This window comes from Chironomus tepperi, unplaced genomic scaffold (genome assembly GCF_022539635.2).
Source record: "Chironomus tepperi strain 1889 unplaced genomic scaffold, CSIRO-AGI_Ctep_v1 contig_261, whole genome shotgun sequence".
NCBI classification, from domain to species: Eukaryota; Metazoa; Arthropoda; class Insecta; order Diptera; family Chironomidae; genus Chironomus; species Chironomus tepperi.
Genome location: NW_027226383.1, coordinates 799,039 through 817,840, shown reverse-complemented (window position 1 = coordinate 817,840; position 18,802 = coordinate 799,039). Strand labels below are relative to the sequence as shown.

At 28.0% G+C, this 18,802-nt stretch overlaps 1 protein-coding gene across 10 annotated transcripts in view; it reads right to left on the bottom strand.

The window, feature by feature from the left end:
• bru3 (bruno 3) overlaps positions 1-18,802 on the bottom strand; it is a 286,566-nt gene that overhangs the window by 203,288 nt on the left and 64,476 nt on the right. For 2 of the 10 annotated variants that reach the window (XM_070641961.1, XM_070641969.1), the window contains exon 4: positions 8,938-9,255. The exons of 6 other annotated variants lie outside the window; for them this stretch is intronic. Coding sequence is in view for 1 of the 4 variants with exons in the window: in XM_070641957.1 (XP_070498058.1) it covers positions 13,613-13,663 (51 nt within the window). In the remaining 3 variants the exon portion in view is untranslated. Of the gene's footprint in view, positions 1-8,937; positions 9,256-13,612; positions 14,558-18,802 lie in introns of those variants that run through there. 2 more of the 10 variants (XM_070641963.1, XM_070641957.1) reach the window with 2 other exon arrangements.

Below are 18,802 nucleotides of genomic sequence, written 5' to 3'. Positions count from 1 at the left end.
TTTATAGACAATTCATGCGTTTTCGGAATTTTGATTAAGGAAAATCTGTTCAAGTAAAATAAATTTCATGCTATGAAATCAGAATGGAATTTGGGACAATTTTTACTTGTAAAATAATAAGAAAAAAACTCCCATTTTTAGATTGAATGTGAATTCTATTTTGAATATTGATTTAAAGTATAAAATTTAAATGTTTATGGAATTTTGGGAGAAGTAATGTTTTAATTTGCATTAAAAGTAAATATATAGTAATGCCTGGTTCTGAAGAATTTAACTTCGTAGCACAAATCGATTAATCGGTCAAAAGTCCAACTTGCTTAATAGTAATAAGGCCAACTTGACCCTGACTTGCGGCCGAAATCAATTCAAATTTAGCATCAAACCAGAATCACCTCGACCTGGTGCCAATGGAATTCAGATTGATTTACAGGCTTGTGCTATTCGGGCAATCTTATCTTAAATCATCTTCATAAAACTTTCTCAATAACTTAAAAACGGCCTTTCTCTTATTCACCCAAAAAAATATCCATAATTCATGCATTTATAAATTAATAAAATTTAATATTATGCCTCAAATCTCAAAAGCCCAAAAAATAATTTATATTCATCTAATGTGTGAGATGTACATAGGAAGCAAAACAACAGCTTTTTATATAAATAATAACTAGAAAAACCAGTAGAACCCCCGAAAAATTTTTCATAATAAACAGCCTATCAAGGGTACAATTATATTTTGTTAAATTTATTATTAAATTATTCATTGTTTATTCTTCAATGTTTCAAAAAACAGAAATAAAAGAGGAGATAGAAAGATAGATGATGCTGTTGGTAACCAAAATGAGAAGATTAGACGATGTTATCACGAGAAAATTCATTTTTTAGAACATTTATAACGAAATGGTCGCTTAAAAGCAAAAATAAAGAAACAAAAGAAAGTGACATGTTAAATAAAGTAGAATTAGATATAAAAGTTCAACAATAATTCTATAAATACTCAACCGAGTAGCTTAATTGAAGTGAAAAAGACCATAACGAGGCAGTTCTTGTCTCAATTCTCCACATCGTTATACGAACATTACAGACTCAATAGTATAAGTAAGCAGTAAAAAGTCAATGTGAGAAAATTTATTGCCTAGAAGATAGGATATGCGCGGCAAATACTTCACAATTTTTCTTTCTTTTTTTTCACTACCATTCTATTCTAGAACAAATTTTATTTATTATGAAAAATAAAGCCAAATAATCATCTGTATGAGAGTAAGAACAAAGAATGAAAAAAATGTATAAATTAGGTACTTTCTATAATAAATATTATCATTGGCGTAAATCCAATTTCAACAACTTGAAGGTGTTGCATTTTATTTGCATTTTTGGTTATAAAGTTTATGTTGAATGCTTTTTTGCCTTTTTTGCTCCCTTCTCATATTTGTTGTCTGTTTGAGTATTTTCACCACACTTGTTCTTTGTATTTTAATTTCCCACATCTTTACTCGCCCTGTTCTACTCTTGTTCCTTAAATTGTTTCGTAGTTTTTCGTATAATTTTGGAAACTTTCTGCAGCTAGGTGTGGCGTGAGGCCGAGAGGGGATTTTTGTGATAATTTTAACATATTATTAAATCAATTATATCAGTTTACATATGTCTGAAGATTAGATTAAGCTTAATTCCAATGAATCACATGATAACCAAATTGAATAATTAAATTCAAATAATAATTTAAATCCCCTTTAAACCTGCACTTATCTTTTAACAAATGCTATCAATTTTGCACCCAAAAAAAATTATTAAAAGCCCATTAAATCAAAATAAATTGCAGTAAATCTGGTTCTAATAAAAAATACAGATTAATTCCTATAATAATAATGCACCTAAATACCAAATCGCAATTTTTTATATAATTTAACGCAAATAAACTGCATCAGTTGCAATGCGGATTTGAAAAAAAAATGTTAAACCCTCTCCAATTATTATTAGAGATAGATATTAATGCATACGCCATCATATAATTTAATGCATATTTTTTGGATGCGTGGGATGAAATGTTTAAAATATGTGCAAAGATAATAACTTCATTATTAAAAATTTTATGCAAAAATATGCTCATTAATTCATGCATTATGTGAGGAAATTCCTTGCATATTTTTCAGAAGTAGGAAAATATCAAAAATTTTCTATAAATTTATTTTTATTCAAACCCTCCACTGGGGTGCACTTCGAAATATATTTTTTCAACAAAACGCTTTCTGAATAAATAAAATTTTATTTATCTTTACTTAGAACTTCTTGCTCTGCATTTTCCCCATTCTCATCATCATTTTTTTACTTTTCCTCACTTCAAAATGACTCATCGAGCTCGATGAGAAATAAAAATAATAATTTTTTTTATGAATTATTCTAGAAAAGACAAAAACAGTCAACAGACATCCTTTCATCATCATCATCGTCACAATTTTTCTTTTAAGATTTCTTCTTGCATTTTATTTTGAGATTTTTTTTAGTTTAGAGCAATGAAATAAATTGAATAAATAAATATTTTTGATGCTCTTTGGTGTCTGCAATATTTTTAAAGTAAATAGCTAAATACATAGTTTTAATGGAAACAGCATGGTGAAGCTTCTTTCAATTTTATTGCAAAAATATTTATAAAATCATAATTTGTAACATCAAAAGGATTTTTTTTGTTAGAAAAATAATGTCAATGTGAGATTTTTATTGACATTATTAGATGGGATTTAGGTTTTGCGAGTTTAGTGTGTGATTGTGAATTAACGAGTTTATGAAACTAATTTGTAAAAAGATTTGCATAGTGCACTCGTGCTAATATGTACTTAGATTCTGGAATTCACAAGAAATTGCTCTAAAATTCATAAAAATCAACGAATTTAATGTTTTTTAAGATCATCACATTCCTTCCACGTTTCAAAAAATTATCCCTCTAAAACCTCTTAACGGGAACTTCAATAATCTTCATGATTCCTAATGGAACAAAAATCCCGAACCCCAATAAACATTCAAGCAAAAATTAAACCGTAGAACTAATCTAGCAGACATTATTAAATCCCTAATTATCTTAATTCTCATCCTCAAAAAAGGCTCAAGAATAAAAATCATACTCAAATCTATGACCTCAAATTTAATTTTTCCTCCAAAAAAAAAAAACTTTAACCGCACATAACTTTTAAAAGAAAATAAAAAAAAACAGCATCTCTGACAAGAAAAAAAGCAATTTAGCTAATGGAGAAAAATATTTTTTGAGAAGAGCACAAAAGGAACCGAAAAAAAAATAATTTTTAACAAACGATACAAATTCATTTTATTTGTATATCACTGAATCTATTCTCATACAGACAATTTAAAATAAGAGGCGAATGATCAAGTGAAGTGAGTGAAAGAGAGAGAGAGAGACAATTTGAATATTTATTAAGTGAAGGACTATCTGTCTATCTATGATTGTAATAAATTTTACAGTCAACATTAGAGTGGGGGGTGGAGTAGGACAGACATAAACCATTTTATCAGTGGCATTTAATCAATGGAGTTTCCATTTTTATCGTCGTAGAAAAAATTCCTAAACGATGATGACGATAATAATGGAAGAAAATTGCCTTATTTTATCAAAAAATATGGCACGTGATGAAGCTCAAAAGAGCAAATATCGTCCATAATTTACTCAAAGTATAAAAAATATAAATAATTTTTATAGCATTAAATGACATTGATTCTACTAAAGTTACTCGTACCACACTTAAACACGAAATTTATGTCTCAAATAGATATTTAATTAGCAAATATCGTTATCATAGAGCCACTCAATAAAAAGGGAATGTACTTTTTTTATTCTACAAAATTACTTAAATAAATTTTCCATGTGGCTTAAGTTCACATTTACCATTCTCATTTTCTTTCTTCAGTTCGGTTTCTCTTGTTAAAGGCAAATTTATGAATGAAACTTTTTTTTTTCATCTCCTCCTATTTTTTTTTTCTTTCCCTTTCTTTTGTTCGTTTGAGTCAATTTTTGTGCAGAAGAAAATGTAGTCATTTGGTCAGTTTAGTTGACTTGTAATTTATAGGCCTGAGTTGAGGTTGGATGGAATTGACTTTAATTTGATTTGTGTAATTTTGAGAATTTTTCATTATTGCACCAAGTTTTCTTCATTACTCATTGGATTTTTGAATTTATATTGAAATTTTGTAGATTTTAAAATCATTTTTCAAGAAAACTTGTGAAAATTGCAGGCAGAAAGTGATCCAATCCCAGTCCTAAATGCGCCTCTAAATCACACCCTACATAATCCATCCCACCAACAGCATAATTTCCTATCCTTACCATCTCATTCTATTTGCCCTTTTTAAATATAACTTTTCATTATGCTTATACATTTAGCGATAAAAGTCGGTAAAGATGAAAATTTATTGGAGACATTTTCTCATCGAGAACGATGCTCTACGAATGAGAGGAAGTGAGTGCAAAAAAAAAATAGCAGGCAGTCGAAAAAAAAGCTAGAAACTATTATGCCACCATCATCCGAGAAAAATTTACTAAGCTTATTTGTAATAAAAAAAAAAAGCAAAAGAGAGTTGGAAATAGACGGAAAAGCAAAAGGGGCATAAAGTACTCTATAAAAAAAACTAACACTTTAGCTAATGTATTGAAATTTATAGACATTTTCCAGTGGCACGGAATAACATTGAAAAGAATACAAAGAGAAAAGGAACAAAAAAAAACTTTTTTTTTTTATTTTTATAGATAGGCATTTAATGTATAGACTCATAAAAGTGAATAAAGCCTTTTTTTTCCCTGACTACAACTAGTAGCAGCTATTACTGTTGTTGATGCAAAAAAATAAGAGAGAATATGCCTAGTGGCTGAAGTGCTTTTTCAAATTATCGGAGCACATGTTGCCGTGACATTATATGTATGGATTGTACGTAAGTCCCATGAGTTAACATTTACAACTATGGTTGGAAAACTGTAAATGATAAAAAAAATATATATCCTCATATACTGACAGAGTTGGAATTTGTATTTTATAGTTCAGAGCCACACTTTTAATGCTTTTGTAAAATTTCATCATTTCGAATAAGGTCAGAATCTTGAAAATGTCAATTTAACTCCTAACAACCCCTAACAGGACTTTAGGTACCGTCGAGGTCTTTCTGAACCATGACAGCATGCTCCTATCCTGTTAAGGAAGTCTTTAGTCCTTCAAATTGCTTCATTGCATCATCTAAATCCACAACCCTGCCAAACTCACACACAATATGTCCGGATACTTTTTTTTTTGGAATAGCTTCAGTAATTTTTTTATGACAAAAAACTTCATATTTCAGAATAAACTTTTACAGTCATATCCCACAGTTCAGTAAACAGAGGCACAAAAAAAAATGAGAATAAAGAAAATTTAACTCAAATTTTCACTTCTCATGCTTAAATTTCGAGTCTCCCCACATCGAGTCAGAACTATCTAAATAAATTTAAATTAATATCAACAGCCAGAACAAGAAAAACATACGTCAAGTTGCATAAACTTGTGGTCGCCTCTTATCATTCTCATTTTAACTCCTTCTTCTTATGTTTTTTTTATTGTGTGCATTTAAGAGAAAATTAAATAGATAGATACCGTATAAAATATATATTTTTTTCATTATTGTTTCTAAATTGTATGTGAAACTCTATATAAATTTCATTAAAGTAGTCTATTATTAAACTGGGCATCTTTCCAGAAAAAAAGCTGCAAAAATTCTACAATAAATTTTCATCCTCCCCATTTTCGAGTAATTTGTAGTGAGAAATTCAATTTTCTTATTATTTTTTTTCTATCCCGCATCATCAACATCATCGTCATTTTGCTCTTTATGTGTGTATAAATTTACTTAAAGAAAATTTTTGCTTGGCTAAAGCCAAAAAAGAAATGAAATTAAAAATCAAAACTTTTCTTCGTTTCTCAAACACAAAAGTTTTAAATTTATTCCAAAATCTATAACAACAACAGGTAATTTAAAATTTAAATTTTATTCCTCGTGCTTTCTTTATTCTTTTTGTGTTTTACTTTCGCTACGTTTCTTGTTTATATTGAATTATGTGTTATGGCCTTCATCTTTCAAATGAGAAAAAAATAGATTTTTCTTTTCTTCCGTGCGTGAACTTGAAAGTAATGATTCAAGGACGATAGTGGTAAATTTTTATAAAATGGAATCTATGGAGCCATTAATCTTTTGGTTTTCATGAAATTTGATTCAATTGCAGAAGCACTAATACACAGTAAATAGGACAACCACTTGGAAAAGTCATCTGGCCTCAATAACAACGGTCAAAGTGGACTTGAGTCGACCTTTTCATACAAAATCCAAGTCGACTTCGAAAAATTAGCAAAGCTCATACTTTTTGTCAGGAAATTGAAAAATTTCAAAATTTTCATCTGTTAAAAGATCCAAACTCTTCTAAATTTTCATTAAACTTTTCCAAATCATGTAGAATTCCTTTCTTCTCCCTGGAAGTTCATGGCCATTTTTCATCTGTCTAAAATCATTTTAGTTCTCTTTCGCTCATGTTACCCTCAAGAAAGCGTTTAGCCATTTGCAAGTCATAAAAGCGAGGAAAAAAGAAAACTTTATGGTGAAAAAAAAAAAATTCTGCATTTTAATCAAAAACTTTCATTTCTTGTGCTGATTTGAGCAGATATTTATATTTATGATAATTTAAGGGGTCGGAACTGCTGTTGGAGTGAAATAAGAGATTTTTTCAGGAGATTTTTATCTTAATAAGCATCAGATGTTGCTAAGTAAATGACAAACTATCTAGAATCCCATATTTTATTGAAGATTATTATTCAGTTTTCCAAGAATAGCCTCGGCCACAAAACATCCCTTATTATTAATTTTATGGTCGTACGAGCTTAATTTTGAGAAGAATTAGATCCAAAATCCCAATATCAATTTCCAATTTATGCAACATTCATTTTAATTACTGCTTAAAATGACCATAATATGTTTAGTATTTGAACATAAATGACAATCTTAGAACTTTAATGGCATGTGGATGATATGTACAAATAGTCATTAAAATTCTTCATCACAAAATTTTTTCATAGTTTCCATTCTTGACATAAAAATTATATTTATTTTTTTATGTCTTGTATGTATTAAAACTTGGTGGAGAAGAAACTTTAATTTACTTGCAAATCAGCTTAAATAATGTTCAAAAGAAGGAAGAGCAGAAAAAAATCTATTCTTAGTATAATTGGATTTTTTTACCTCTTCGGTCTTCACAATTTTCTTTGATATCAACACAATTTATTGTATGTTAGAAGATAAATTCACCATAAATAAGGTATGAAAACATACATCGATAGAGGCACAGACACACACATAGAAACAAGAAGATTATTGCTTTGAAAATAAAAAGAGAAATTAATTTTTCAAATTAATAATCATTTAACATGATTTATGCAGTCACTGAGGACATTGAAATCAGGAAAATTCAATTCTTATAACTCAAAATTCTAAAACTTTCTCTTAATACCAACAAAGCAACACATTCAAATCATAAAAAAATATGAGAACATCGACGCTCATTAGCAAAATTAAATTTTGTCACATTTTTCATTTTTCAAACTCAATTTTTTTTTTTTATCAAATTTGTTTTTTTCATGGCTGTAAACTTATTTAATATTTACTTACTTTACATTGTAACGACAACAACAACATCGATCAAAAATCAATCATAATAATTTATAACGATAACAAAAGAAATGTCTTTGCTGTACATAAATATGAAAATTTTTTTAAAGAAAAAAAAAAGTGGAGAAATTTCAAGTCGATTGATTATGAGAATGACACTATAATTTGTTAGTTCTTGAATGGAGCAGAGTTGATGGTTTTGGAAATTGGTTAAATTGAGGTGAATTTTAATACAAAACTGACTAGCTTTAGAATTGTGTCAGGATACATTTAGATAGAAAAATGGTACTGAACAAATTAGGATGTAAAAATCTCAAATTAAGGATTCAACCCCAATTTTCATTTTTCAACTCTGCAAAACACTTTAAAAATTTATAAAAAAATGTAAAAAAATTCAATAATTACATCTCATACTCTCAATGAAGCTTCACAGATCTGCTGTTTCTTTTTATATTCAAATGATTAATTACAAATATGATTTATTGATTTTATCATGACACTTCCTAAATTACTTAGTAAACAAAATTCCAGTTTAAATAATGGAAATTTTATCGATGAACATTTGTGCTTTTAAAATTGCTTGACTGAAAATTGACAAGCACTTCACTTGAAAGTCGTCATTATTTATGAATAATCTAAGGAAAGATTTATTGAGATTTAGACGTAAAGTGGAAATTTTTGATTTAAAATTATTCAAAAACAGCAAAATCTCATGAAAAACACAATTAGCACGCAAATTAATAATTCTACCAATTTTATTCCGAATCAAATCTCAGCATCCACAATTTAACAAGATCAAGGCAAAAACCATTGATATGTGAGTGTGTATATTGTATGCTAAATCATCGACTGTTGAATATTCTCAGAAAATCAGCAACATACAGCTCAATTTATATTGCCAGCATCTCATAATCAATCTTCTGATAACTCCTCATAGAAAAATTGTTCATAAACAAAGAAAAAAAACAACAACAAACAACGGTACTTCAAAGAAAAAAAATATATATATCTGAACATATAAAAGAGATGTAACAAATAGTATGAAAAACAGAAAGAAAAAAGAATACATATTATAACATTGCACACACCATATATAAATTTTTTTTCATATTGTTTTCTTGATATGTTTTATACACGATAATATGAAACGATAATTACGACCAACATCAATCAATATATAGAAATATATATCAAAAAAAAAAAATATAAATAAACACCGAACAATATATATTTAAAATTATGTGGTCAAAGACATACCGATTCATTATCGATAGATGAGACATTGGCTTAATTTTTACTATAAATAATTCCAACTTTTCGATATATTTTTTTTTTTTTATTTTTATTTAATTTTTTTCTTCTACTTTCAAAATAAATTCGTCGATTATTTATCTCAGTTTTTGTATTATATCATATTTTTTTTTTTGTATTTTTTTTTTTAATTTTATAAGGCAACACATAAAAAAAAGATTATTACGCTCATCTATTTTCACTTTTAAATTTATTTATGGTCACACAAAGTGCGGTCAACTGGTTGAAGTTGTTGTTGTTGTTGTACAATGACACACCTGTAATCTAGAGAGAGAAAATTTATTTTGGCTTTCATTTAATTATGTTCTCACATCATTTTGTGTTGTTTGTTGTATAAAATGCACACTATAAAGAGTTATCTAGTTCTAAAACTTTACTATTAATAAAATAGAACAGAAATAGAGAGAAATAACAATTAATCAAGGTGGGTCAATTTTGGATTTTTTGATGTTTGAGGACAATTTTCAGGACGTTTGATTTAGAATTTTGATATTTTTGTAGGAAAGTAAAATTAAATCTCAAAAATTGAATTGATAAATTTTATAAAAATTTTGCAAAATTTTTCTCTATAAAACCTTTTGAATCATTAAATTCCTTTTCAAAATTGACCCACCTTGAAAAATACACAGATTTACATTCACACACACGCACATTTATAGAATTATACACACATAGAGATATACACATTTAGATATAAGCCATTAAGAGGTGAATTTATTGTGGACATACATATTCATGTGAGCGATATTTAGGCAAAAATGAAATTTTGCATATAAACTACACGAAAATTGATCGATTAAGTTATTTTAGGATTTTCATTTTGGATTTCAATAATTTAATTATATCACATTAACATTTATCGCTCTGTATTCTATTGTGATTGTGTCTGGGATGTTTATGTTGTGTGTGGCTGATGTGATGAAATGTTTCAATCAATTAATTAATTTAGATTTTAGTTGAATTTTATTTGGGATATCATTAATTTATTTTGGGATTTTTTGGGGTGTGGGTGGGTGCTGAACGTTGAGCTCGATTATGGTTTATTATTTAGTGTGACTTTGAGTTCTTGTTGAAGTAAATGTTAACTTTGGAAATAGTAATGAATTTCGGAATTAAAAGTCTAACTCTAAATTGAAGGTTAATGAACTTGACATTGAAAATTCGAAATGTATAAAAACTTTACTCAATTTTCCTTTAAAATGGAGAAAAAATATTTATTTCAACTTCCCCAATTCTTCCCTTTACAACGAAAAACTTGATCAAAAAAGATTAATTATTTACTTTATTTGTCATTCCATCAGATCCCTCCAGACATTTACATTGATAAAAACAGCAAGAAAGGAATTAAAATTTTAATTAATAATAACACTTCATTGTCTAGTAAAACAAAAAACCTAAACAGCAGATGATGAGGAAGAGAAGAAAATTTCTCAAAAAGTCTCACAGGTTTTTTGTATCAATGGCGAGAAAAACGTGAGGAACAAAAATACAGTTACTTAATTTCTTAAGGTTTTTGAGGGAAAATTTAATTAATTATGTTTATGATAAAAAGAGAAAAAAAAAGTTTTTTTCAGCATTTTCTTAATTCGATAAATTTAATCAAAAAGTTTCTCCGTCTTTGTTCTGAATTTTAATTTATTTTTAGTTGATTCAATGAAATAAGAAGTAATGATGAGATTCTCGTTCAAATTTAAATTAGTATGAGTGTTTGCTTTAAAGAAGTTTTCTTGTAAAGATTGTAAACATTTTCATTTATTTCAATGACATTGTATCGTATCAAACTGTTTGCAGATATGCATTCTAGAAGATTTAATTCGTTATTTTATATAAAAACGATGAATCTTGTTAGGAAAAAAGATTTTTTTAAAATCAAGACAAACAATTTTTTTGAAGTTAAACACACATTTTTTGTGGAAATTCAACTCGAATTTGTGAAACATCTCGAAAAAGAAAACATAAAAGACGCTAATTTGGCAATAATGTGACAGTAAGATTCCATCTCGAAATTTTAAAACAATAATTTAATTACACCAAAAGAATCCTTCAGCTTTCAAAACTTTTGTACACGATTTTCTCTGTGCAAAACCAAAAAAGTTGTCAAAATCTCATGAATTGTCGAGAACATTTGTTATTACATTAGTAGAGTCTTGAAATATTCAAAATAATAAAACCTAATGCCTTACATTTATCAATTTTATGTGGCAGCTACCGGAGCTTTGCTCAGTAAATCACATACACTAAATTCAAATGAGTTCACATACAACAGACTAGATGCAGTAAAACATTTTTAATGGATTTACGATCAAAAAAGTATATTTTAATTTAGAATATTCTCAATTTTAATCTATATCAAATTCATTAGCATTCACACGCATCTCTCAATTGCCAAAAATAAATTCGCTGATAGAATTTTTTTGCGTTTTTTTATAAACAAATCAATTTATATCTTCCGTTTCCTTTCGACAATAAAATTTCCCATATGAATTTACTGGTAATATAATTCATTAAACATGAAAAAAAATTAGGAAATCAAATTATTTAATTTAGACAATTTTTTTTTATAAACCGCATACACCATATGACACAGAAAAGCTTTTATTTTGAGATTTCTGGTGAATTGTAAAATTTTAATATACACACAAATGAAAAAAAAAAAAAAAAAATTTTAATGTGGAAATGTGGAGTTGGGATTGATTTTGATGAAATTAAGATGATTTATTTTGATCTTAAAATATTGAGGTTTTGAATGTGAAATGGGTAAATGTGGCACATGTTGAGATGAGATTTATACAGATGAGAAAATTTCTTGCGGATCTTTGAGGTTATCTTAAGGAATTTTCTAATTTTTAGATTTAATTCTTCAGCATAGTAGCTTCAATTTGCCAATTTACCATTTTACCTCGTTTTTTTTGAACAGAATTAGTTTGAATTTTTCAGTTTATTACAAGAATTTATTGTAAATTTGAGAATTTTTTTTAAATTTTACTGCAAATTTGATATTTTTCGTAAAGTATTTTGTTATTTTGACCAATTTACAATTTCACTATCCAAAAATCCCAACAAACATATTCCCAATCAAAAATAAATCGAATAAAATTAGTATTTCATCACATTTTCTTATTCAATAAAATTCTAATATATCCATAAATCTACAATATCTCAAAATCAATCCCTTCGTTTTTGCGAGTAAATAAGACATGTAAAAAAATGATGCAAAAAAAGATATTTGAAAAATTGATTAAAATAAAACAAGCAATGCCAATTTTCATTTCAATTTTCCCTTTTCTCCTCATAACAAATTCATGTAAAAGGAGAAAGAAGAAGAAACAATAAAATGAAATAAAAATAAAGATAAAAAAAAAAATATTCTTCTTCCGTGTGTATGTACGATTTTTCAAGACCTGTCAATTTTCATTTTGTAAAATGCTACCCGGAATGTGTGCATATAGAATATTTTTGTATACATATATATCAATAGTATGTAGTACAATTGATTTTAAATTGAAAGCACAAACAAAATAGATCGCTTCAAGATTTTCATTTTCATTTCTTCATTTTCATTCGATATATTATTGAGCAAAATACACAATTGAAGAAATCATGAAGAAATATAATAAAAAAAAGTGAAGAAAAGAAAAGAAAAATAATATTTCGGAAAAGTGAATGTTTAAAAATAGAAAGAGAAAAAAATAATGATTATTTCGACTCATTTTCATAAAAAACATATGGAATATTCCGAAGTCAAATTAGTCAGGAGAATGTAGAAATATGAAAGAATAAATTTTTTATTTTACGTTTTCCAATAAATTGCGGTTTTGGAATCATCTCATTGTGCAAATGTAATTTATTACTATATTGAATGAGAATTCGCAAGATTGGCATGACGTTGAAGGGATTGAATGTTTTTTAATATTTTCAAGTGAAACTTTAAAAACTAATTTTGTTGGAATGTGGGAAGTTTGAGAATTTTAAACGTTAAGGTGGCTTCACTTTGTATTATATTGATTAATGAATAAGATTCAAGTGGAAATATTCGTCTAATGAGATTTTGCTTGTTGAGTAGTTGCAGTGACTTGCAGCAATGGTGAATTTTGGAATTTTAATTGGAAGGTTAAGAGATGAGCTCAAAGGAAACTCAAATTTTGTATGAAAAAGTTGACTCAAATTGTCTTGACTCCTTGCAAAATTCAGACAGATTTCAAAATTTGGTTAAGGATATTTAAGCTATTAATAAATAATTTTGTAACTTTTAAATAAATGTTTGAATAGCCAGCAAACTTTTAGATTGTTTAGAAAATTAATAATATGTTAAGTCACCAAAATTCTGCAAATTCCAAAAATAGAACAATTTCCAATTCCATAAATCACATGCAATTTTTAGTATTAAGCCGCACACCCTTCACAAGATTTTGCATTAACAATCTTTCATACAAAAAAGCAAAAATTAAAACGTTTTTCAACGAGTTTCATCATCGAAATGGAATTGCAGTAATAATAATAACGATTTTAATAATCATTTATAGATCATCACATATGGAACTGACTTTTGAGTATAAAAATGTAGAATTTGAGTAGAAAAAATTGATTGAAAGTAAACACACATAGTGCATGCATTACATACCAGAACGTCATAGTAGTAAAGATAATTCTCTGGATCCGTAATTGCTTCCATTATAATTTCAGTAGATCCAAATAAAATGAAGATATAAAAGTTCACGATATAGCGTGCAGGAGCAGCAAAAAAAATTGTTATGTGTTTATTATTCGTCTTGTAAGAAAATCGCTTTTATTTGACACTACGTGACACTTTTTTTTAAGCTCTTTGAGCTGTGATTTATTACGTAAAATTATAATAATGTGAATGAAATTTTCAGCACTATTTTTTTCACTTCACACATATATCTCACTCACTTTCTCGACCCGACAGTGGCTCAAAACATTTCATGAAGGCAAAAAAAAACTTTTGGAAAAATAAACTTTTCTTTTTTTTTGGTAGACGGGAAGAAAAATGAGGGTTTTTGAAATATATACACAACACAACAGTGTGAAAATGTCGCGTAAAAAGTCTTTGCAGCCAAAAAACTTGTATCACATTTGACACGTAAACAAATTAAAGTTTAAATACTGTTTCTCAACTAACGCAATTTATTTTATTTGGTGGAGCAAAAAAAGCTTCTGAAGCACTTTTTATTCAGTTTGGTGTGTGAACATGAACACGATTTCACGTTAATCCAGACACACGAAAAATGAGAAGATTTTTCTTTTTACTTCTCTCAGTTTTTTTTTTCCTTTCTCTGTTGCCAGTCTTGCCTGGCTTTTAACGTGATGAGATGAAAACAAAAGATATTATAGTGATGTGCAGGAAGGAAAGGAAGAAAAAAAAAATTATGAAGAGAAATTGACTTCACATACACTCAATATAATTTTTTTTTTCTCGTTCTTGTTTTATCTTCTTTCATAGCAAATCATCCATCCACATTTTTTTTTTTTTTTTGATGCTTATATTAAATCAGAGTTCACGGTATATTCCTTGTATAAGGCACAAAAGCATGAACTTTTTTTTTTTAATAAACACACACACGATATGAGATGCTTTCAATAGATCGAGTGAATTAAGACTAAATGAAAAGCAGAGAAATACAGAAGGCGAAACTTGTTTGATGAGGGAATAAAAAAAATAAAATTGAGGAAAATTCTCTTTCTGGTTTTCATTTTCAAGAGTTTTTTTTTTTTTTTCTTTTACTTACTTAAAGAAATAAAAAATGATGTTATAAAGCATACACTACACATCGATAATCTAAATAACTTCAAAAAAAAAAAAAAAAGAACTCGAAAGGAAAAATATATTATTTTATATTGTAAATGTATATACATATATTCATTGCAGAGCATGTGAGAGCGACTAGCTGAGAAGAAGCTGCCGTGCTGGCAGAAAAAAAAACCATTAAACAAACAACAGAAATTTTATAACGCAGTCAAGAAAATTCTCTAGTTATAATGTAAACAGATGATGATGATTTCTTTTTTTTCCTACTATTATTTTTCGCTATATATCTGTCCATATATTCAACTATTAGATGCTTCTTTCATGTAGACAGAATGAGATATTTTATAATAAAATTTTATTTTATATGTTTAAGTTGAGAGAAATTCTTTTGATGAGGTTCTGAATGCAGAACACTTTTTTTTTGTGGAATTAAGAGTTAGTTTCTTGTGTTTTCGAATTTTCTGGATTTTCTTACAAACTATTGGAACTAGAACTCGAAATCGACTCAGATTTTGTATTGAATAGTCAACTTGATTCGACTCAACTCCATACAAAATCCAAGTCGACATCGAGCTCTGATTGGAGCCTTTCGTTAAGTTTATTCGAGTTAATTATGATAAAAGTATGCTTTTTGATAAATTTTGCTCCAATTTTCCACAAAAACAAACATTTTTCGTCTAGTATAATACCAATCTAGCCACGAACCAGCCTGCTCAACCGCTTTATTACCTCCCTACACTATACACTGAATCAATAAGAACTAATCACTATGCAAGTTTCTGATAAAATAATAAAGATTAAAAAAACTATTTCTTTTAAACTCAAAAAATCCCCCCATATGCGTCTATTTAGTATATAATTGCACACATTTCCTCAAATTAAGTACCAAGGCAAACAAGCCTAGAATGAAAAAAGAAGAAAACATTATTTTAAAATTCATTGCACGCAACTGCAATAAGTAATTTTTTACTACACTATTGAGGAGACTTGCAAAAAATGTAAAATTAGTTTTACGACATAGTTTTGAAGTTTCTCACTCAATGTGAAATAATTTTCTACAATTTAATGTGTTTACATGTGCATATATTGATCGACTATTGAAAATAATATCGAGAACACACTTGAGTTGGGGGAATTTTTTAAGGAGAATAAAGACCCTTGCTATGATGTTTATGTAAATTTTATGGGAGGTTGTAATTATGCAATAATTACTGTTGTGGAGTTGGGTGATGTAGGGTTGGTTGGAAATTAGATTTAAATGAGGAAAAATAGACAAAAACTTTATTATTTGAAGGAATCGATCAAAAATCTAGCCCGAAATTGATTTGATCCTGAGTTAATTCCGGATTTGGTGTAAAGCCAAAGTCACGTCTGCCTGGTGCAAGCCTGATGGTGGATTTTGAGACGATTCATTAACCAACATGTGCTACTCGGAGATAAATTGACCATTTTTGTATGAAATCAAAATTTTCCAGTAGCAATCAACTAATAACTCTAGCCCCAAAATGATGGCAAACAATAAAACACTACAATAATCCCAAACATTTCATAATCAGAACATTTTATTTTCTCATTATAAAATTAATTTAAATTTAATAGCTACATTATAATCAGTTAATCATAATGAAATGTTATTACAATACCTAGTTAACCGACATGACAAATTACGGAAAAAATTTAATTTAATGAAAAAATATATTTTTAATTTTCATTCCCACTCATTGCAGTTTTATGATTAAAACCCAAAAAATATAATAAAAATTATTAAATACAAAAACGACACATATAAAACTTTATGTCCTTCATATATGCAGCTAACCACCATAATGGACATAAAATTTCAATTAATTCATATGGAAAATGAGAAAAATTTATTCATAAAAAATTTATTTCATTAATTGGAAAATTTTTAAACTTTTCAATTAAGCTACAAGCTACAAGTGATATGTATGTGTGTTGATATATTCCACTAAATTAAATCTCATTCCCTTTAGTGTCGCTTCGAAATAAAAATGTCAAGAAGAAAGTTGAGATTGGGTGAAAAAAGAAAAATTTTCTCATACGACAAAAAACAACATTAGCAGTTTATGTAAATATGTACAAAAGTTATGCATGAATATCATATTTACAAGGGAATTTTCCATTTTAAAGTGAAGAACTAATTTCTATGCCAGTAAAACTTTCAAAAGTTAATTAAGGGAAGAGAAGTAACATGAGCGGAGGAATATAAGTTGAATGTACATGCATGCATGTTAGTTTTAACTGATATGTACATATGTGGAGTTAATGTGCAAACTTTTAATGCCTTTTTGCCTTAAAAAACTTTCTTTTTTTTATAGCAGCAGAGAATAAATATATATATAAAAAAAAATCCATTCACTTGATGATGTAAAAGTGCATATGGCTGGGTGTGCGGAAAAAATGATAACCTTCATTGCATGAAATATTGAGCCAAAGAAAATAAATCAAAAATTTTATTCCATAAATTTTTCTTGCCTTCTTTTTTTTGTGCTCTTTCATCTATTCAAACATTGCATCATGCGTATAGAAATATAGTAATATGGATGTAGAAAGTTTTATGTGATTTATTAGAGTCCTTAGCGCATTTTTGCATATTTTTCGATTTTTGCTTTGATTTATTTGCTGGCAAAGGCTTGCAGTATTTGAATAAAAATGAAATTTTCACATTTTTACAGTGTTTGTCGATGCTAAACCACGAGCTGGTGTGACTAGAAGCAGCAAAGAAATACCAGAATTCAACTAAACCTTCCCTGGGATCTAAACCCGACTCATTAGGATCGGTAGGCCAACACACCATACACTATGCCACAGGTGCTCGACAAAATGCTTGAAAATTTGCTAATTTTCAGGAAAAACCAGAAATCGCCTTCTAGTTCTCATAGCTTTAATCCCAAAAATTCATCGTATCCCTTAACTCCGAACGCTAACATTATCCAGTTTATTCAACCAAGCAGTTCATTCACCAGTACACAAAAATATAAAAGACAATTGCTTAGAACAAAAATTAAACAAGCAATTAAAGAAATAAACATACAGAAAATGCCAGAAGACCAGATGTTGTTGACACGTGCTCACATTAGCATCAAAATCAGACAGACAAACGGATAAAGTATCAACAAAATTCTCTTGTTTCACCAAGAAATAATCACTGAATAAAAATTTTTTTATGGATTTTTATTTCCCAAGACGAGCGGGAATAATTTTTTGCCGATAAAAAAAATATATAACACAGAAAAAGAGATAGAGTGAGAGAGATATGAACACACAAAAAAAAAATTTAAAAGCCGGAAAATATTACAGCACATATCTTTCAATAATATACAATATTTTTAGATCAAGATCGAAGAGGAAATGAAAACCAATAAACATTTTTTTTTTCGCCTTTTTTTTCATACTTAAATGGCTAGTGCTGTGCAAGCCAGAATAAAAAAAAAAATCAAAGAGAAAAGAAGGAAAGAAAAGAAAGTGGAAAAAAGAACAGTGTGAGGAGAAAATAAGGCCATAAAAATATTAAAGAAAATGATCTTTTAAAAATAGAAGGCCACTTGAAGCATCAACAATTTTTCTCTCTCCCTTCTTTTTCCATCCCGCATAGCTCGCATGCTGGTTGTCTGTTTGGAATGAGAGGAGATGTGGAATGAACAATTTTTTTTAATGCTTTTCCGATTTTCATTGTTGGGATTTTTTTTCTCTCTTCCTCTTCGTTTTATACGCAAATTATTTTTTTTTCTCTCTTGTAAATGTGTGTCTGGAGATACATTTCAAGATACTTGAAAGATTTACACTGGAGGAAAAAAAAATCTTTGCTTATTGTTTCAAAGAAAATTTTTATTAGTGTAACTGCTCACTTTTGTATAAACAAAATTAATTTTCATCTTTGGAATTAGTTAAGAATTTTTTTTTCTTCATTTCGAATAAATGGAAGCTATAAAATTGTTTTAGATGTGAAGCTGGACCGGTTTTTTAACTTCGATTTGTTTAATTTGAAGTGTGGCGTAATTGATGGAATTTAAACGCAGGAAA